The sequence below is a fragment of the Peromyscus leucopus genome, chromosome 14 (assembly GCF_004664715.2).
Source record: "Peromyscus leucopus breed LL Stock chromosome 14, UCI_PerLeu_2.1, whole genome shotgun sequence".
Taxonomy (NCBI): Eukaryota; Metazoa; Chordata; class Mammalia; order Rodentia; family Cricetidae; genus Peromyscus; species Peromyscus leucopus.
In genome coordinates, this window is record NC_051075.1 from 77,902,130 (window position 1) to 77,922,925 (window position 20,796).

General features: G+C 47.2%; 2 protein-coding genes across 6 annotated transcripts in view; one reads left to right on the forward strand and one right to left on the reverse strand.

The window, feature by feature from the left end:
* Window positions 1-3,812: 3,812 nt before the first annotated feature.
* Window positions 3,813-19,282, reverse strand: LOC114703078 (cyclin dependent kinase 2 interacting protein). Its single transcript, XM_028883785.2, has 5 exons — window positions 19,195-19,282; window positions 14,070-14,238; window positions 10,072-10,201; window positions 7,515-7,644; window positions 3,813-4,792 (listed from the first exon to the last, which is right to left on the reverse strand). Exons 1-5 carry the CDS (start codon window positions 19,199-19,201, stop codon window positions 4,590-4,592), a joined length of 639 nt encoding a protein of 212 aa, XP_028739618.1. The 5' UTR covers window positions 19,202-19,282; the 3' UTR covers window positions 3,813-4,589.
* A 32-nt stretch (window positions 19,283-19,314) lies between these two features.
* Window positions 19,315-20,796, forward strand: part of Tecpr2 (tectonin beta-propeller repeat containing 2) — a 99,319-nt gene continuing 97,837 nt past the window's right edge. For 2 of the 5 annotated variants that reach the window (XM_037210856.1, XM_037210857.1), the window contains exon 1: window positions 19,315-19,456. The gene's annotated coding sequence lies outside the window, so the exon portion shown is untranslated. Of the gene's footprint in view, window positions 19,457-19,717; window positions 19,875-20,796 lie in introns of those variants that run through there. The other 3 variants (XM_028883782.2, XM_028883780.2, XM_028883781.2) reach the window with 3 other exon arrangements.

Genomic DNA, 20,796 nt, shown 5'->3' on the forward strand with positions numbered 1-20,796 from the left:
GCATCTCTAGTAACTGCAACGATAGGCTGTACAATCGGGGAATCAGGATTTTTCTTTTCTTTCTTTCTTTCTTTTTTTTTTTTTTTGAGAAGGGACTATGTAGTTCTAGCCGTCCTGGAACTCACTACCTAGACCAGCAGGCTGGCTTCAAACTCAGAGATCCGCCTGCCTCTGCCTCTTGAGTGCTGGGATTAAAGGCGTGCGCCACGATACCCAGCTTCCTTCCATCTCTATATGGATTCCAGAGATGGAACTCAGGTTGCCAGACTTGATAGCGAGTACCTTTACCTACTGAACCATCTCACCAACCCTCCACTTAGGTTTGTGTTCACCATTTTCCCCTCTAAGGCTGAGTCTTGCTGTACAGCTCAGGAGTGAGGGTTTCCATGGCTGTATTGTGGGCCAAAGGGAAGGCCATTTGTCTGCATCAGACAAGAGCATTGTTCTTACGCTGGCACTCTGAGGAGAGGCCTGGAACACCTGAGATGCTGCTGCAGGGCAGAGCTGGGGATCTTGGCTGCATCTCACCCAGGTCCTAGGCTTAGGCAAGACTGCTGTTTCCACAGCCCTTGCCACACCCCAGGCACTTCCTGTTCTCTAACTAGATCTCAGGGCAGGGTTCATAGGGATAAACGGGTGGGTTTCCTAGCAGGAACTGGGGGCATCAGAGTGGCTTAGGCAGGGCTGTGTCCTGTGGACTGGGCCACTTCTCAGTAGCCTAGAGCTTCCCACTGTCTAAATTATTAATCTACATTTGGGTATGTGGACATTTATTATATTATCTTCAGTACTTTGTCTGAAATGCTTTATAGTAGCAAAAATTGCTGGGCAGTGGTGGTGCACGCCTCTAATCCCAGCACTCAGGAGGCAGAGGCGAGAGGATCTCTGTGAGTTCGAGGCCAGCCTGGTCCACAAAGTGAGTTCCAGGAAAGGTGCAAAGCTACACAGAGAAACCCTATCCCCAAAAGCCAAATAATAATAATAATAATAATAATAATAATAATAATAATAGCAACAATTTAAAAGGACAGCACCAGCCACCATTTTTCTCAAAATATTCACCATGAATTCATCCTCAAACCTTCTTAATCCAGTTCAGGTGGATTCCAAGCTTTTTATTTCCTTCTCTGTTAATTTGGTAGGACTTGGGAGTGTAGACGAAATATCTGATTCACTACTGTGTTCACCTTGAAGTGCCATATTGACCTTTGATGACATCCTTGTTCTGTTCAGATGATACAGTACTCTGCGGAATCAATATTCTGTTTATCTTTAGTTCCTTTATTTCTGCCTGTCCTTGGCAGTATTGATCTTTCCATTAGCTCTCTTGAGCAACTTGCTAATGGGTGCCTGGGGAGCAAAATACACAAAAGATTATGGTGTCCATAATCCCAGCATTTGTGGAGCTGAGGCAGGAGTATAGTGATTCTGAAGCCAGCATGAGTTAGTTATCTAGCAAGACCCTATCGCAAGATACCTAAAAAAAGTTCTAAGAGTGCATACTATTCTTGAAAAGGACTGAGTTTGATCCCCAGCATTCATGCTGGACAGCTCACAACTGCTCATAAAGGATCCAGCTCCAAAGAATCCAATACCCTCCTCTGGCCTCTGTGGGTACCTGCAGCTAGGTACACATACATTCACTCAGGCACACATATACATAATTAAAAATAAAATAAATTAAAAACCTGTAATTCCAGGAAATACAAGGTTATACAAAAGCTAAAAAGTAGACATCATGTCCCATACACTGCTTAGTTATAGATGGTACAGTGTATCCAGATCACCCTGGGCCTGAAGCCATGTCTCAAACAAACAAAACCCATGAATTGTCCTACAAGGCCTAAGGCCTATCCATGGTACTAAATCCTCCAGCGTTTCCTCTAAGACAGTATGGCAGGGGCTCTGCGTGGGCTCAGGCCCACATGGTAGAGTGTGGTCCCTTACAGGGTTCAAAGGAAGAAGGTTCCATGCCACGTGTCGATCGATCAGTCAGTCCACAGTATGTGCTGGCAGTCAGGCTGTCTGCGGTTCCCAGGAGGCGAAGGGAAGGGAGGGAGTGGACCCTGAGGATGTCTGGGGTTGGGGGTAGTAGAAGTAGAAGTCTGTTAGCCTGGGACCTGCACACAGTGACTCCTGCTCTGAGCAGGACCTGAGCAGCCTCCTGTCTGGTGTCAGCCAAATGCTGATCACGCAGCAACCCTTCTACAAGGCGTCTGCCCACTTTCAGAAGATTTTGATAAATATAGAGGAGGAAAGAGCAACTCTACAAAAGGTTACCTCTAAATGCTTTGACATGTTAACTAATTTACATAGTGAGAAATCCTCTTTCCTCTATATCCCTGTCCTAAGTAGTCTTTTCTTTGGGGTATATTTTTTTTTTCCTCTGGGAAACATTTTCTCCCTAGAAGCCTGTTCTTTGGACTCTAGAATTTCATCCCATCCTTTACACAGCATGAAGTTTCTCAGATCTCTAAGGAACAGGGGCAGAGACACACCCCCCCCCTACATTATTTTGGGATGCAAACGTTTTCTTTTTATTTGACTACTGTATGTGCTTGGTCAGGACAGCTTGGTGGCTCAGTGCGCTCCTTCCATCCTAACGCCGTTCCATGGTCCAACTCAACATTGTCAGGCTTGTATGGCAGGTGCTTTTACCTCTCATAAGGTAAAAAAGTAGACATCATGTTCCACACACTGCTTAGTTATAGATGGTATAGTGTGGCCATCTCATAAGCCCTATTTTGTTTTTGAGACAAACAAAATTGCCATGTCTTCCAGGCTGGCCTTACAATCATAATCCTCCTGCTTCAGGCTCCAATATTGAGATTACAGGTGCATGTCACCCTGGCTGGCTTAAAGTAACACTTTTCTATTTGTTAGCTATCTTAGGTATTTGTTCAAATGGACATGATGCAAATGTGATGCTAATTGGTATTTTGGACAAGTCCATCCTCTCAACCTGCTTAAAAATCTCCGAGGATTTGATGTCTGACTTGTGTGTGTAAGCCCTGTGTTCTAAGCACAGAGCCAAGCACTTTGTAGGCAACTGGTTGGGGATAAAAGAAAACTGCACACACATGCATGTGTGTCACTCATGATTTTAAGTTGGACTAGAAATGCAACTTAGGAGTTGCCAGAACCTTGGACAGCTGCATGCCTGACACTGGACCTGTGTCCTCATCAAGAAAAAGAGAACAGCCTCGCACTCACTGTGCAAGCCTGATGACCTGAGTTCAGATCCCTAGAAAACAAATAAAAGCCGGCATAGGGAGCAGGCCAGTCAGCAGCACCCCTCCATGGCCTCTGCATCAGCTCCTGCCTCCAGGTTCCTGTCCTGTGTGAGTTTCTGTCCTGACTTCCTTCAATGAAGAACAGTGCTGTGGGAGTGTAAGCCAAATAAACTATTTCCTCTCCCCCCCCCAAAAAAAGCCAGCATAGTATAGTAGCAGTATGAGTGTCTGCAGGTCCCATGGCATCTACAGGAGATCGAGGCCGAGACAGCAGAAACTGAAGCTTGCAGTCCAGCTGTTGTGGTGTTCACAGCAGTGTACAAGAGACCCTGTGTCAGGCAGGTGAACTGAGTGCCTTCTGAGACAGATGGGAGCAGAGGCCTTAATGTGCAACCCCTGCGGGGAGGGAGGGCGCCCCCCACTTAGGAGGGAGTGGGAGAGAGGTGGAAGTGGGCGTTTCCTGAAGCCATTTGACTAAGGCAGTCCTTGGTGATGAATTCAAAGCTCTCTATGAACTTGGGTAGTATGCTAATGGTTAATAATAAGAAAGCTAAACAGAGAATACCCAGATCCCAGATGTAAACAGTCGTGATCACTGGCCTTTTTATTGGCTTATCCCATGGTTTCATTTCAGCAATTTTGGGTTTTCATTTCTATGACACAAAACTCAGTTAACTCTACAGGATTAAAATATATATTTATATATTTTAAAATATACATTTATATGTATTATTGAATATATTTAATATATATATCTCTCTAGCTATAGGAGAGCATGAACTGCTCTTCCAGAGGACTCGAGTTTGGTTCCTAACAAGGTCAGGTGGGTGACAACCACCTGTAACTCTAGCTCCAAGGATCCCACTCCTGTTTATGGTCACCCTGGTCATCTGTACATTGTGGCACAGACACAGACACAGATACAGTAAAAATAAAACCTTCAAAAGTGACAAGATTTTAAACTTCAGATATTTATAGGACTTAATTTATAATTACAAAACTAAAACGTTCTCTTCAAATTTTAAGCACAGGGCTGGGGATGTGGCCCAGTGGTTAAGTATTCAGCTTGTGTGAAATCTGGGTTTGATTCCCAGTACCACAAAAACCAAACCAACAGTGGATAGGTACAAATTAAAACCAGGAAGGCAGGATTGTCTGCACAGGTGTAATATGTAAAGAACACTCAGTTTACAAATGAGACCCCTCTGCCATTCTTCTCATCTATCTCACTCGGTGCTCACATGATAACCTGGGACAAGGCAGAGGAGAGGACAGCTGCACAAGTGCTTGTGTGTGTCTGGAGAGGTCCTAGTGGCTGGCCCTGGGGCCCTGCTCACAGGCAGGGTGGCCGGGGAGTCACAGGGCCCGATGCCCTGTTTCCAGCAGCATGCTCTCCAGCTGCAGCTTGCTGTCGCTCTCTATGTACGGCTGGTGCAGCCACATAGACAGGTAGGTCAGGCTGAGGTTGCGGTCAGCAGTGTGGGCCAGCTCTGCACCAATGGTGTGCTTCAGGAGGAGCTCCTTCTTGTATGCACTGGAGAGCCGGTGGGAGACCTCATCTGCAACAGACCAGTCACCAGGGCCACATGAGAACGCACTCTCCTAGACTCAAGCCATGCTTTCTGGCTCCTGGTTAAAACCCAGAGACAGAGCTGGCAAAGTGACTCATCTGGTAGAGTACCACATGCATGAAGTCCCGGGTTCAATCCCTGGTACCCCATAAACTGGCTGTGGTGATGGATGCTTACATTCCCAGCATTTGGAAGTTGAAGCACAGATGGAAGGGAAGGCAGAAGGATGGGAAGTACAAGACCATCCTCAGCCAGCACATAAGACTCCTCCAAACAAATCAGAATGGCATGGCATGAGGAAGGACCAATCCGGCGAGGCCACGCAACCCTTGAGTGTAATTGGGGTTTTCTCTGGGCTGCCAACCAGCTCCCAAATAAAAACATGGAGACCTATTATTAATAATGAATGCTTGGCCTTAGCTTAGCTCTTTTAACCTAATTCAACCAGTTTCTATTCATCTCTATTTTGCTTTGGAGCTTTTTACCTTTCTTTCATTCTGTATGTCCTACTTTCCTGCTTCCTCCGTGGCTAGCTGGCTGGCTCCTGGCGTCTCCCTGGTGTCTCCTTTTATTTCTTTTCTTTCTTCCTCCCTCAAGCCTAAATTCCTCCTCCTACTTACTCTCCCTGGAAGTTCTGCCTATACATCCTCCCTTGCTATTGACTGTTCAGCTTTTTGTTGTTGTTGTTTTTAGAGACAGGGTTTCTCTGTGTAGTTTTGGTGCCTGTCCTGGATCTCACTGTAGACCAGGCTGGCCCCGAACTCACAGAGATCCGCCTGGCTCTGCCTCCCAAGTGCTGGGATTAAAGGCGTGCGCCACCACCTTTTTTATTAGACCAGTCAGGTGCCTTACGCAGGCAAGGTAAAACAGCAATACATCTTTTCACAATTAAACAAATACAACACATCTTTACATAGTTAAATGTTCTACAACATTGAGTGACTTGTAATGGCTGTAAAGAGTCACCTCATCAAGACTCAGGCAATAACAGCTCTTGGAGGACTGAAGCAGGGGACTGCTACACGTTTGAGGCCTGCTTGTGCTATATAGTGAGTACCAGTTCAGCCTAGGGTACACACTAAGATCATTTATAAAAAAGTAACCAAGGGGCTGGAGAAATGGCTGAGTAGTTAAGAGCACTGGATGCTCTTCTAGAGCAGCTGGGTTCAATTCCCAGCACCCCCATCAGGCAGCTCATAAAAACATGTAACTGCTGCTCCAGGAGGACCCAAGGCCTCTAGTCTCCAAGGGCACTAGCATTCATGTATATGCATATACCCACACACAGATACAAATGATTACAAATAAAATACATCTTTAAAACAATAAACCAACATCAACTAGCTTAACCTTAAAGAATATTGCATTTTATTTTGTGTGTATGTGTACATGCCACAGTGTGTGTATAGGCCAGAACAGCTTTTAGGCATTTGTTTGTTCTACTATCACATGGGTCCTAGGGGTCAAAATCAGGTCATCAGACTTGGTGGCAAGGGCCTGCTGAGCCATCTTACCTGCTCCATTAGCCCTGCATTTGAGCCCAGGCTGTCCTTAAACTTGCTGAGATCCTCTTGCCTCACCCCCCAAGAACTGGGATTTCCCACTTGCACACGTGCTGGTTAGTTTTCTGTCAACTTGACACAAGCTAGAGCCATTGGAGAGGAGGGAGCCTCAGCTGAGGAAACGTTTCCATAAGGTTGGGCTGGGGGCCTTTTCTTAGTGATGGATGGGGGAGGGCCTAGCCTACTGTGGGTGGTGCCACCCCTGGGTTGGTGGTCCTGGGTTCTATAAGATAGCAGGCTGAGCAAGCCATGGAGAGGAAGCCATTAAGCAGCACTCCTCTGGCCTCTGTGCCAGCTCCTGCCTCCAGGTTTCTGCCCTGCTTGAGTTCCTGTCCTGACTTCCTTCGATGATGAGCAGGGATGTGGAAGCGTAAGTCAAGTCAACCCTTTCCTCCCGAAGTCACTTTGGTCATGGTGTTCCTCACAGCCATAGAAACCCTGACTAGGACAGACCATCATGCTAAATTTCATTTTTCGCAATGGTCTTCTCCTATGAGATTGGACAAAGTGTCCTCAACTGATGGCTGACTTATTTTTTTAGACAGGCTCTCAGTTTATAGCCCAAGTTTATTGGTCTTGAACTGACAATTTTCCTGCTTTTGCGTCTCTATTACTGGCATTATAGGAATGTGCATTACTACATCTGTCTTCAATTTACTTAACTTTAACATTTATTATATATCTATATCTTTTTTTTTTTTTTTGGTTTTGGTCTTTTTGAGACAGGTTTCTCTGTGTAACAGTTCTGGCTGTCCTGGAACTTGCTCTGTAGCCCAGGCTGGCCTCCAACTCATAGAGATCTGCCTACCTCCGCCTCCTGAGTGATGGGATTAAAGGCATGCGTCACCACCTCCTGGTTCATTTATTTATATTTTTTTGTTTTTGTTTTTTTGTTTTTCGAGACAAGGTTTCTCTGTGTATTTTTGCGCCTTTCCTGGAACTCGCTTTGGAGACCAGGCTGGTCTCGAACTCACAGAGACCCGCCTGGCTCCCCCCCCCCCACCGAGTGCTGGGATTAAAGGCGTGCGCCACCTCCACCCAGCCATTTATTTATATTTTAAAAAACAGATGGCCCATTTCCTTTCCTAAGGACTAGAACTAACCAATGCTGATGCTTCTCTTAAAACACCCCCAGAAAATGTACTTACAAAAGAAGGCTGTGGGCCATGTGTGAAACAGAGGGGGCCGGTTCCTTTCTTCCTTGTAATGATAATTTTCTAGTTCACAAATTCCCTTGGTGGTTGAAGACAGCTTTTCCATTTTCATTTGTATCTTAGTCTGGAAAAGATATTAATTTGGAATATGAGAATATTGCTTAGAATTGCTAAGCTCAGATTTAGTAACTATAAAAGATTTGAAGGCTATGATGTATAGTCTTGGTGGGACTAAAATTCTAGTAACTCACCCCATTACAGCAGATTTCCAAGGGGTGTGGGCAGGTGGGTGCTGTGGTTTCACACTCTGGATTACTTTGGTCCTAAGGGCTTTTCACAGCCTCAGAGAGAAGAAAGTTTGCTGTGTCCCACCTCAGTGAGGTTTCTAAGCAGCACTAGCGCTTTAGCTCCAGAGACCTGGAGGGATCCCGGAGTGGGCCACTGTCACAGAGTGCGCTAGGCAGAAAGGCCCTCGGCAGGGGCGGGGGCACAGTTCTGACAGTCTTTATGAACTGCCCTGGAGTTCACTGCAGCCTCTGTGAGCCTCCTAAACACACAGAAGGGCACAATGAGAACCTGAACCCACAGATCTCCCGCCCTCTCCAACTGGGTCCTCTGTTAGCTCCCAGTGGCAAACACCAGCACCATCTCCACAGTGAAAAGAAAGGATGAGACAGATGAAGGGCAGTGAAGCACCTGAGTAGCTATATGAGTGGTCATTAAACATGAGAAACAGAGTTAATGAGGATTGCAGATTTAGGTAGCAAAGGTTTATTAAAACCAAGTATCTACCTCCTGAGTGCAGTTAACTGTTATGTGTCTGGGAGGATAAAAGAAATACACAGCATCAAAATCATAATTCCTCATACCTGATCCTCCCGACCATCTCCCCTGGTTTATCTAAAGTGGCACACACTAAATTTAACAAATGCTAATCTTAAAAGGTCTCTACTTCCTTCTCAAATCATTTTAGGTTCAATATTTCAGTTGGCTTAACCTCCAGACAGGTTCCATCATTTCCAATCACACATGGGAAGATTCTCCAGGTGGAGGTGGGAAGGTGGGGCCAGGATGGGATCTGTGCTTTCTGAACGCAAGGCTATGATCAAAATTCTGCGCGCGCGCGCACACACACACACACACACACACACACCGCCCCCCCCCCCGCCCCCCCCCCCCCCCCCCCCCCCCCCCCCCCCGCAGCTTCCCAACCCCTCCTAATTCTAGAAAAGCTTAGAAGGATCCTGAGAAGGAAAATCTGGAAGCCCTGACCTGTCATATCTGCAGTCGGCCACCAACAGGGACAAAGTCACATTTGTGTGTGCTTTGTTGAGCTAATGATGTAAGAAGAGCCCACACTCAGATGTCAGCATCTGTAGTGTTTCCCACAGTAACACAGATCACACTTAAATGGGGGTGCAGATTAGGGAAAAGGCTGCACCAGTCTCCCAAGAAAAGACATGTAAAGCCAAAGCTCTTTAATGGCCTCTAACCCCAACTTTTGGGTTTGGACGCTGAATGAGAATACATTTCCATGACAGTTTAAGACAGATTCAAGCCAGGTGGTGGTGGCACACACCTTTAATCCCAGCACTCAGGAGGCAGAGCCAGGTGGATCTCTGTGAGTTTGAGGTCAGCCTGGTCTACAGAGCGAGTTCCAGGAAAGGCGCAAAGCTACACAGAGAAACCCTGTCTCGAAAAACAAAAAAACAAACAAAAACACAGATTCAGGGTCTCCAGAGCAGAGCTTCTAATCTGATGGCTAGCATGTAGAGCTTGCTTTCTCTAATAAGATTTATTTTATTACTTATGTGTGTGGGTGCCTGTGGAGGCCAGAACTGGGTACTGGATTCCCTGGAGCTAGAACTAGAGCTAGTTGTGAGCTCCCTGATATGGGTGCTGGGAACTGAACTGCAGTCCTTAAAAAGAGCAGCAAGTGCTCTCAACACTTGAGACATATCTCTAGCCCCAGAGCCAACAGGTTTCTAACAGGACTCTTCTATGTAAGGGATCCGGGCCCCTTGGGGAAAAGGCTGACTCTAGGACAGAGGCAGGAAATAGGCAAAGTAAGCCCGGAACAGGTATCAGTGCTGTCAGTAAGGGAGTGTCAAAAACATCCCAGACCAGAACTTCACTATGAAGACAGCATTTCAACCAGAACTCCCAATGCCAAAGTGCAGACATTCTGAACAAGAAATACAGCTGATTTGGATCACAACCTGAAGTAAGACCTGCTCCATCCACACTGATAACCAATGACTGTGGCTGCTTCAGTGTTCTGTGGCGGCACAGAGGAGTCACCTTGACAGAAATGGTCTGGCCCACATAGCCTAAATATTTACTCGACGGACCCTTGAAGTGGTTGAAACTACCCAGGACAACGTACCAGACAGCATCTTGGGAGCATCAGGATTTGTTAGGTAGGTGGAAGAAGAGGCTGAGGAGGAGAAAGGGTCTCTGAGTTTTGAATACCCCATGGTCAAGCAAACCCCAAACAGCTCCATGGGCTTGAGTGACAGTGACGTGGAGGACCAGCACCTTTAGGGCTTACCAAGCCATCCAAGGTGGCCTGCAGTTCCTCACACAGCACTTCAAGTTCCTTATGGTATTCCAGACTCGTCTTCTCTTCCTTTTCACTGGAGCCTGGGCTGCTGCTCTCTAGTTCAACCTTCTCTTTACTCCTGGACAAAGCAGGAAACAACGGGTACAAGTTACACGCCTTAAACTCATCTCATGCTGGGTGACCAAATGTCTCTCATCCCAGGGCTTGAGGAGGAGCAGGAGTTCACAGCCCCCCCCCCCCCCCCCCCCCCCCCCGACAGTGAGCCCCTGCCTCCCAAAAAGAAAAACAGAAAGTGGAAAAACCTTCACCTCATTTTGTTATAATGAATCCTATAAAAGTCATCACATAATCATGTTACATATTTTGTGTAAATGTTGCACATGTCTTTATAGTAGATGTTTATTTACATTCACAGCAGGCACATCCATCAGTCACTCAAGTCTGTTGTGCTTGGGATGGAGCTGAGGGCCTCCAGTGTGCTGCACATGCTCTACTGCTAAGCTCTACCCGGCCCTGGCCACTCAACTTTGTATTAAGGGAAGCTGAGTCTAGTCATGGGGCATCCTCGATGGAGGGCTTGGTGCTGGTTGTACAAAGATGCATAAGACATGAGTCATTTCCTGAAGGAGTCAAGAGTTGGTGAATGGTTTTTAAACTGAAGTCTGGAGCCATACAGTCTGGGCATTAAAGGCTTGGTTTTCAGCCTGTGATGCTGTTAGGAGGAGGTGCAAACAATTAAGGTTAAGGTCTAGTGGGAAGATTCTATCTAAGTGAGGGTATACCTTCATAGGATTTTGGGATCCCAGGATCCTTTTTCTGGTCCTAGCCATGAACATCCACTATGATGTATGCCATGTTGCCACAAGTGCATATGACACCAAGAGTTAACCACTGGTGTTCCTCAAGAGCCATCCACCTTTCTGAAGACATGGTTTCTCATCCCTGGGACCTGGGGCTCACGGACGAGGCTGGGGCGGTGGCCTGTCTTCAGCCTCAGTGCTGGGACAGGGCCTCACTATGTAGTCCTAGCTGGCTTGTAATTTGATATGCAGTCCAGGTCGGCCTCAAACTCACGGAGCTCCAATGCCTCTGCCACCGAGTGCTGGGACTGAGGGAAGGAGCCACTACACTTGTTTCCTTGTTTGTTTTTTCGAGACAGGGTTTCTCTATGTAGCCCTGGCTGTCCTGGAGCTCGCTCTGTAGACCAGGCTGGCCTTCAACTCACAGAGATCTGACTGCCTCTACCTCCTGAGTGCTGGGATTAAAGGTGTGCACCATCATTTGTTTCCTTTGGCTTTTTAATTTTTTTAAAAAATTTGTGTGTATGTGTATTTGTCTGTCTGTCTGTCTGTGTGTCTGTATGTGTACTATGTGTATGTAGTACCCACAGAGACCAGAAGAGGGCATCAGATCATCTGTAGCTGTAGTTACAGACAGCTATGAGCTGCCATGTGGGTGCTGGGAACTGAACCCGGTTCCTCTGTAATAGAGTAGAACGTACTCTTAACCGTGGAGTCATTTCTCTAGTCTCCCCACCTCTACTTTTTCCTTTTTTTAAAAAAAGAAGGGCGGTGGTGGCGCATGCCTTTAATCCTAGCACTTGGGAGGCAGAGCCAGGCGGATCTCTGTGAGTTCGAGGCCAGCCTGGCATACCAAGTGAGTTTCAGGAAAGGCGCAAAGCTACACAGAGAAACCCTGTCTCGAAAAACCAAAAAAATAAAAAAATAAAAAAAATAAATAAAAAAGAAAAAGAAAATTAAGCTGGAGGTGGTGGCACACACCTATAATTCCAGCTCTTGGGAGATGAAGGCAGAATGATAAGAAATTGAAGGTCATTTCAACCACATAGTGAGTCTCAGGTCTACATGGGCCTACATAAGTCCCTGCCTCAAAACAAATAAAAGATGGAGGCTGGAGAGATGGCTCAGTGGTTAAGAGCACTGGCTGCTCTTTCAGAGCACCCAGGTTCCATTCTTAGCATCCACAAGGAGGCTCACAATTCTCTGTTACTTCAGTTTCAGGGTATCCGACACCCTTTTCTGGCCTTTTTAGGCATTGCACTTACGTGATACACACATATATATATGCATACACATAACATAAAGTTAGTAAATCTAAAAAGCAACAACAGCAAGCTGGGCGTTGGTGGCATATACCTTTAATCCCAGCACTCGGCAGGCGGATCTCTGTGAGTTCGAGGCCAGCCTGGGCTACCAAGTGAGTTCCAGGAAAGGTGCAAATCTACACAGAGAAACCCTGTCTCGAAAAACAAACAAACAAACAAACAAACAAAACAAAACAAAAAACAACAACAAAAAGCAACAACAGCAACAAGGTCTGGAGAAAGAAGGCTTAGCTGCTAAGTGTACTGACTGCTCTTCCAGAGACCCAGGCTTGTTTCTAAGCACCCACATAGCAGCTCACAATCATCTGTAATTCTAGTTCCAGGGTAATGCCCTCTTCTGGCCTCTGTGAGCAACAGACCCACAGTGGTACACAGACACACACACAGGTAAAATACCCATATACACAGACAAAAAGGGACATAAAATGAACTGGGTGCAATGGTGCACATCTGTGGTTCCACCTCCTTAGGGCGGCTGAGGCAGAAAATCAGCCCAGTAGTAGGAGGTTAACCTGGGCAGCACAGTGAGGTCCTGGCAAAAATGTAAAGAAGCCAGGTGTGGCAGTGCACACTTGTAACCCCAGCACTTAGGAGACTGAGGCAGAAAGACAACTGGGTGTTCAGGGCCAGCTGGGGGAGGGATGTTTGTTTTTGCTCTTTTACTCTTTTGGCTCTCTTGCAGGACCCGCCACCCAGCTCCCAAATAAATCACACGGAGGCATATTCTTACGTACAGATATCAAACCTTAGCTTGGCTTATTTCTAGCCAGCTTTCCTTAACTTAAATTATCCCATCTACCTTTGCCTCCGGGCTTTTACCTTTTCTTACTTCTGTATGTCTTACTTTCACTCTTAGTCTGTGGCTGGCTGTGTGGCTGTGTGGCTGTGTAGCTGGCTGTGTGGCTGGCTGTGTGGCTGGCTGTGTGGCTGGCCCCTGGTATCCTTCTCTCCTTGTTCTCTTGCTCCTTCTTCCTTTCCTCCCAGATTTCTCCTTCTATTTAAAATCTCTCTGGCTGCCAGCCCCATCCATCCTTTCTCCTGCCTTGCTATTGGTCGGTCAGCTCCTTATTAAACCATCAGGTGTCTTAGACAGGCAACATATCACAGCTTCACAGAGTTAAACAAATGCAACATAAAAGAATGCAACACATCTTTACATCATTAAAACGAATGAATGCCCACAGCATAAACAAATGTAACATAGCTTAAAATAATATTCTACAATAGGGGAGGGAAAATATTTCAAAAAGAACCAAAAAGCAACCAAACAAAAACAATACATGGAAGGAAGGGACAAATGGCAGCCAGCAGTATACACATGAAATCCCATTTACCTACCACCTCACATCCCTGAAAGACAATAATATAATGGAACCAAGCCTTCTTCTTTCCAATCTTTTTCAAGTTTGTAAAATATGTAACATAATTTTGTGTGTATTTCTACATTGATCTGTGTGTATATGATGGGCACATTTATGCCATGGTGTGATGGGCAAGGACAACTTGCGGTAGTTTGGTTCTCTCCTTCTACCATGTGGGTTTCAGGGACAGGACTCAGTCATCAGGCTTGGTAGCAGGCACCTTTACCCACTGAGCCATGTCTCCAGCCCAAAGTGTCAAATTTGTAATCCTCCTGTCTCTGCCTTTTCAGCATATCCTACCCATGTGTATCATAACATCTAGCACATATTTGCATTTCAATGTGTATGTATGGTGCATATTTGCACATATCATTTTGCCGTTCTTTTGGTTCAATATTTTGTTTTGCTTTATTTACACCAATAAATTCTCACTCTCTTGACTCTTCTGCCCAATGGTTCAAGGTGACAATACAGAGTGTGGGAACTCCACATATACTTACAACAAGCTGACTTTCAGGTTGGCAATATTGCTTGCAGTGGTAAAGCCGGCATCACTGAGGCTTTCCCATTTCAGGATTAAGTTATGCCAATCGGCTGCATTGTCCTTAATTTTTCTTGCACTGACAGATAAGACAGGTTTTCTGGGTGTTGCAATTCCAAGAGTCTTCTCTGATAGGGACCAAGAGAAACGTGACTGTTAAGGAGCACATGATCACAGCCCTCTATAGTAAAATGGCCGGAAATGCCACAACACCTGGGTAAACCAATGTCCCGGAAGCTAAGAGGTTATTCACAGCTCACGGTTCCATAAGCACTTGTCTACTTTTCTTTTGAAGACAGGGTCTCAAATGTAACTCCAGCTGGCCTTGAACTCACAGAGATCCTCCTGCCTCTGCCTCTCCAGTACTGGGAATAAGGGTGTGAGACACAACACCTGCACAGCACCTTGTCTACTTTAAGAGTTAGAAACAAGTAAAGCTATGACTTTCTGCTAATACGTCAATGGTTCCCACTATCTCTCCCATGAGGTAATCTAGTCTTGACTATACTCCAGCTGTCTTCTTCCAGGCACCCTGAACCCGTGAACAGAGCTTTTCACTCCTGAAAGCTCATCATATCACAATACCAAGCATGTGGGACACTGGACACAGAGGTGATCTTGCCAGGCTGCTGCCTGCATCCCTGCTTCAATACTTGTCTCAATCCCTACCTCCAGCCCCCCATTGTCAGGCAGAACTCCTACAGCTCTTGGAAAAGTCTTCGCAAGTGCAGTTCTCTTTCCGGGAAGCTCCTTCCTTAAGCTAGTGCTGCCCATCTAAGACTCACCTGATCCCACTGCCTGAGGAAACAAGACCAAGCGCAGAGTGTTTGTGCTGCCTTCTCCATTTAGAACCCTACACAGCCATCTTACAGCCGAGAGGAATCCAGGACACACAACAGCTGCATGCTCTGGAGGCTACGCTTTGAAGACCATTATGCTTCCTGGGCATGAATCTTAGCTCTGCCAGCTCTGAGTGTAGACGTATCTGTCAATTTCCTGGAGCCTCAATGTTCTCATATGCAAAGTGTGGTGATATTTTCTTTGTATGTTAATAAATAAAGTTTGTCTGGAGATCAGAGGACATATAGCCATCCATTTTTAAGTAAAAATACAAGTCAGGCAGTAGTAGCACATGCCCTTAATCTGATCACGTGGCAGGCACGGTCTGTGTTTAAGGATATACTAGGGAACAGCCAAGCATGGTGACACACGCCTTTAATCCCAGTACCAACCATAGAGACCGGGAGGTCTGTACAGACAGGCAATAACAAAGAAGTGAGGTAGCTGGGCTAAGAGCCAATGAGAGGACAGAACATGGCAATAAAAGTCTGAGTAGACAGGATGTAGCTCGCTTGGGAAGCTACTGGCGTGGTGAGTTAAGGCTAATTGGTGTCTCTCACTATCTCCCTGATCTTTAAGGCTTTTATCCCCATATTTGGCTCTGTGTTTCTTATTTAATAAGACTTGTGCTAAAACAAGCATCTGCTCCACAGGGCTGTTAAAAGTGGATATACATGAGTTCGAGGCAGTCTGGTCTACATACTGAGTTCCAGACTGGCCAGGGCTAGTGAGACTCTGTTAAATAAATAAATAGATAAAAGTATATAAATAATATATGAGGCTGTGAGGGCCTGACACTTAACCTGTATCACAAGGTCTAGTACTAGGACCCCAACCTGCCCAACCCTTCTCCAACATGGTCTTTTAGTTACTCAGTGCCTCAATGCTGGCTCTCTATCAGTCCAACCTGGACCACATTAACTGTTCGTATGTGTCTTCACTCACCTAGTTAACTCAGTATTCTTTAGGGCCCTGTTCTCTTTTGTTTTAATGGTACTGGGGACTGAACTAGGGCCCTGTGCATGCCCATTTTACTGTATGAGATGGTACAAGTTGCCCAGGCAGGCAGAAGCCAGACTTTGAACTTCCCGCTTCAGCCTCCCAACAACTAACAAATAAGCTTCCTTCAAATGTCAAGTATGGGGAATGAAGTGACTGAATGAAACTAGGGCCTTTCCCCATGGCAATTACCTTCTAAAAGAGAGTCAAACAACATCCAAGTAAATGATCTTCACCAGTTCTTAACCAGTTCAGATCACAAACATTAAAGAAAAAACGAAATGAGGGTCATGTGTCAGCATGAACCCGGGGTATCCTTTGAGCTGAGGTGTGAATGGAAAGAAGCCAGGGAAAGGGAGTCAGCATGGGCCCTGACGTGACCATGAACTTGGTGCGTATAACCAACAAGCCAAACCAGCATTACCAGGCTAAAATGGAGAGAAAGCGGCACATGAGGAGGGATTCACACAACCAGAGCCACACAGGCCAACAGGAAGAGCTGAGCATGGCGAAGAGCAGGCAACGAATGAGCTTGGAGCAGACCAGAGACACGATCGTCGTATCTTATGTTCTACACTCACTACCAAAGTAGAAACCTGGCTAAACACACTCCCACATGCGATACCAAAGTGGAAGGGGCACTGGGGTAGGAGGGTATACCTGGAGATGGGGGACACAATCAGAGGAGAGCCAACCAAAGTGAAGTATGAAAATGCCACACAAAAACCCTGCTACTCCGTAAGTTAATTAAAACCAATAAAAATGGAAATGCTCCTATGTACTTCCCTCCTATATAAAGGACCAGACCATCATCTAGGTGATGAGGCTAGAAGGAACTATTTAAAATTGGACTGGAGGAGAGTAACAGAGTTCTTGTCATTTTCATTTCAATCTTAAATGCTAAAGCCCCTTCCACGAAAGAAAACCTCTAAGGAAAGAAAATCCTTTGGGTTTTTTTTTTTTTTTTTTTTTTTTTTTTTTTGAGACAGGGTTTCTCTGTGTAACAGCTCTGGCTGCCCTGGAAGTCACTTTGAGGACCAGGCTGGCCTCGAACTCACAGAGATCTGCCTGCCTCTGCCTCCCAAGTGCTGGGATGAAAGACGTGCACCACCACCACCACCACCATCACCACCGCCCGGCATCCTTTGGGTCTTTAGTGGAATGTTCCATACGTTAAAGTCTTATAGTGTGGTAACATATAAAAGGTTTGCGCATACAGGTAAAATGCTCATTTTCGAGACATGAAATGTGGTAACTTTTATTTGTATCTTGACATCTAAATTATCAGATTTTCAAGATCTCTGTGTGTGTGTGTGTGTGTGTGTGTGTGTGTGTGTGTGTGTGTGTATGTGTGTGTCTGTGTGTCTGTGTGCCTCTGTAGGAATGCCTGCCCGGCCAGGGGGTGACTGATCTCCTGGAGCTAGAGTTATAGGTGTTTGTGAGCTGCCTAATGTGGATGCTGGGGACCAAACTCCAATGCTCTAGAAGAGCAGGAAGTGCTCTTAACTGCTAAGCCATCTCTCCAGCCTCAGATTTTATTTTTCTATGGTTTAACCTCACCTTCCTCATTAGGGGACTAGAATATTTTGAGACACATTTCTGATGCAAAAATTTAAATGCAGAAAATTTATAGCTAAAATTATATCATTATTAACTTATTTGTAAGTTGCAATAAATATATTTGCAATAATTAAATGCAAAAAACCAAAACAAAGAAAGCCTTGGTTGGTTTTGCTGTTGACTTGATTTACCTGGGGAAAGCTACAGTTGAAGAACTGTCTGTGGGGATGTCTGCGTGACAAGTGTTGCAGAAGGGGCCTAGCCCACTATCGTGGAGCCACCCTTGGGCAAGTGCTCCTGGGCTGAGAAGGAAGGCAATCCGAGGACCTGGAGATGGCTCAGCAGTTAAGAGCACTTCCTGCTCTTTTGGAAGACCCAGCACTCACAGAGTCTCACAATCGGCTGTAATTCCAATTCCAGGGGATACTATGTCCTCTCTGGCCTCTGTGGACACTGCCTACGCAGGGTGTACTTACATAAATGCAGGCAAACACTCATACACATAAAATAATAAATAAAATCTCAAAGAGAAAGCAAGCTAGCTAGCAGTGCGTGAGCCTGGGAGGGAGACAGAAAGCCAGTAAGCAGCTTTCCTTCATTGTTCCTGCCTCTGCTCCTGCTTGGGTTCCTACCGATTTCCCTCAATGATGGATTGTGACCGGGAAGGGTAAACCAAACAAACCCTCTCCTTCCCAAGTTGCTTTAGAGTCATGGTATTTTACCATAGCAACAGGAGGCAAACAGTTCTATGAAGTCTTCCTGGACGCCGGGCGGTGATGGCGCACGCCTTTAATCCCTGCACTTGGGAGGCAGAGGCAGGTGGATCTCTGTGAGTTCGAGGCTAGCCTGGGCTACCGTGTGAGTCCCAGGACAGGCTCCAAAGCTACAAAGAGAAACTCTGTCTAGAAAAACCAAAAAAAAAAAAAAAAAAAAAAAAAAGTCTTCCTGGATCCGCCGGTGACGCTAGGAGTCACTGCAGTGGACATCTGTCATCCTCCTGTACTTGGGCTGTCACCACATTCACCAGTCAATCTATGCACCTGCTTAAAGTCTACATTCCCCGCTGGACTGAGTTCAACCAAAGTAGGATTGAAGTTTCGCTTCCTCCCATATTGTGCTCACATAGTGTATGCTGCATCAAGCACGTTACACGGAGGAGCTGTTCTTCCTGACTGTATTCGTCCCTCGGTGGGGGTTCCTGAGGGCGAGGATCACATCTGACTAGGTACGCCGGCCCCACTTCGGAACCCAAAGCTCCCTCTTCCAGGTACTCACGGGCAAACAGGGAGATATCAGTGATCGGTCACAGGCCTGGGCGGAGCTGAAGGTACGCCGTGAAACCCCTGCCATACGCAAACACACGGACTCACGTGACACGAATCGGCCCACAGAGACAGCCTTTACTACAAACTGCAAGCTCCACGGTCGGTGTTCCTGACTGCCGGAGTTCAGGGGAAGGGTTTCCGGAGGGGCTGCCATGCCAGGCTTGGCTCCAATGTGCTCGGGGGCGCTCGGAGCGTCACACCTCTGACAAACACTTCACGTACATCACCGCACTCAGCTGTCACTCACACGGGAAGAGGCTCCGGAGGCCGCCTGTCAGTCACACCGCGGGTTCCCCACCTTCCCCCCACCCCCGACCTGCAGCCGCGCCACCACAAGGGAAGCACTGCCCTCGCACGCACCTTCCATGCGGTCCACGGGTAGACCTCAACACGCAGCTCCAAAGCCCCGCCCTCAGACCGAGGAAGTGGCGTCACTTCCGCGCCACGGGTCCGCCGACACTTGTGGCTCGGCCGCTCTAGCTCTCCGCGGAGTCGCGGCTGCTCGCTGAGGCCCAACCCGTTGCCCAGGCAACAGGGCTCCCGGCAGCCCCCGCGGCCCGGAGTCCATCCCGCCTCCTCCGGGCTGGCGGGGCTGACGAGTCCAGAGGGGCTGCCGCGGGAGGTGAGTCCGGGGGCGCGCCGGCGGGTCCCTGGTGTCTCCGATGTCCCCGACTCTGGCCCCGCGCCTTTCGTGCTCCTGGCCGAGCCGCCCTTCCCAGTCTCAGCCCGTCGGAGTCTCCATAGCCGCGTCGCCGTCCCACGGGCAGCCACCGCACGCGGCGCGTCTGTCACAGCCCGCGTCCGTGCAGGGCACCCGGCGTCGCAGCGTTCACATACCGCCCGGGGCCGCCGCGGCGCCCCAGCTCCCCTTGCTCCTCCCCTCCGGCCCCACCCTACATCCCTCTTGCGACGGGCTCCAGGCTCCTGAGCCTGGCGATTGACGTTTCGTTCTGTTCTGTCCCCCGACCCGCCGCAGGAACCCTCACGTTCGCCTACCAGCCAGCGCCAAGCAGCTGGCTTGGGCACCCATTAGGAGTTCAGTAAGTGTTGGTTAAATGCATAAGCGAATACCTCCCAGTTAATAGGGACTGTGTGGCCTCGGAGACGGAATGGGCAGTGAGGGTTAAAGAATGGGGTGACCCCGGGATCAGACCTCTGATCAGGTCACTGTACTTCCCCTTCCTACCCGTTTGCTGGAGCAAGTGTCAACTTCCCAGCTTCAGTTTCGTCATCCATAAAATGGAGGTGATAAGTTTTTTATGTTGGGGTGGTGGAGGATTAAATGGGTCAGTGCATATGCAGTTAAGTACAAAGTCTGGCCGAATGATCTCAATATAGGATAGTTTGTCTCTGTTGTCACCCACAGGGCTCTGCCGGCTTCGCAGCTTTTTCCTCTTGTCCCTTCTTAAGTCTGGCTTCCCATTACTTACGTTCCGTTTCTCCACTTTACCTCTTTTTTTTTTTTTCCACTTTACCTCTTTTTCCTGCCCTTTGTGCTTCCTCTCTTTCTCACTTATATTCGGGGATTTTTCTGTTCCATTTGTTGGCAGAATGTGAGGTGTATCGTTGTGCATTGACTGGAAAGATCATTTTTAAAAACTTTTGAAAAGGGGGCTGTGGGAAAGCCAGGTCCCAGGTATGAAGTTGCTCTAGTTCGCTTTCACCAGAGCGTCTGTCTTCTCAGCTGCCACTGTGTATGCACCTTCTCCCATCCAGCTGTAATGCTGATACACACTGTGACCATTTTGTTTGTTTTTGTGACCTGTCTTACAGCCCATGTTTGTTCACTCACAGTGTGTGCCAGGATCCACCTGTGCCAGCTGCTGTGCCATGCCTTAGGGATATGTGGCTGACTCTTCACACCCAGTCACTACCCTCAGCCTGGCTCTTGAGATTTCAAGCCTGAGAATCCCGTCTGATTTTCAGGGTGGGCTTGGGAATCAGGGAGGGGGAGGATGAAAT

Coding starts and splice junctions, on each gene's coding strand:
- LOC114703078 (XM_028883785.2), bottom strand. Junction 10,202..14,069: donor AACCTGAAAGTCAGCTTGTT/GTAAGTATATGT, acceptor TGCTTTGTCCAG/GAGTAAAGAGAAGGTTGAAC. Junction 7,645..10,071: donor AGGCCACCTTGGATGGCTTG/GTAAGCCCTAAA, acceptor TATCTTTTCCAG/ACTAAGATACAAATGAAAAT.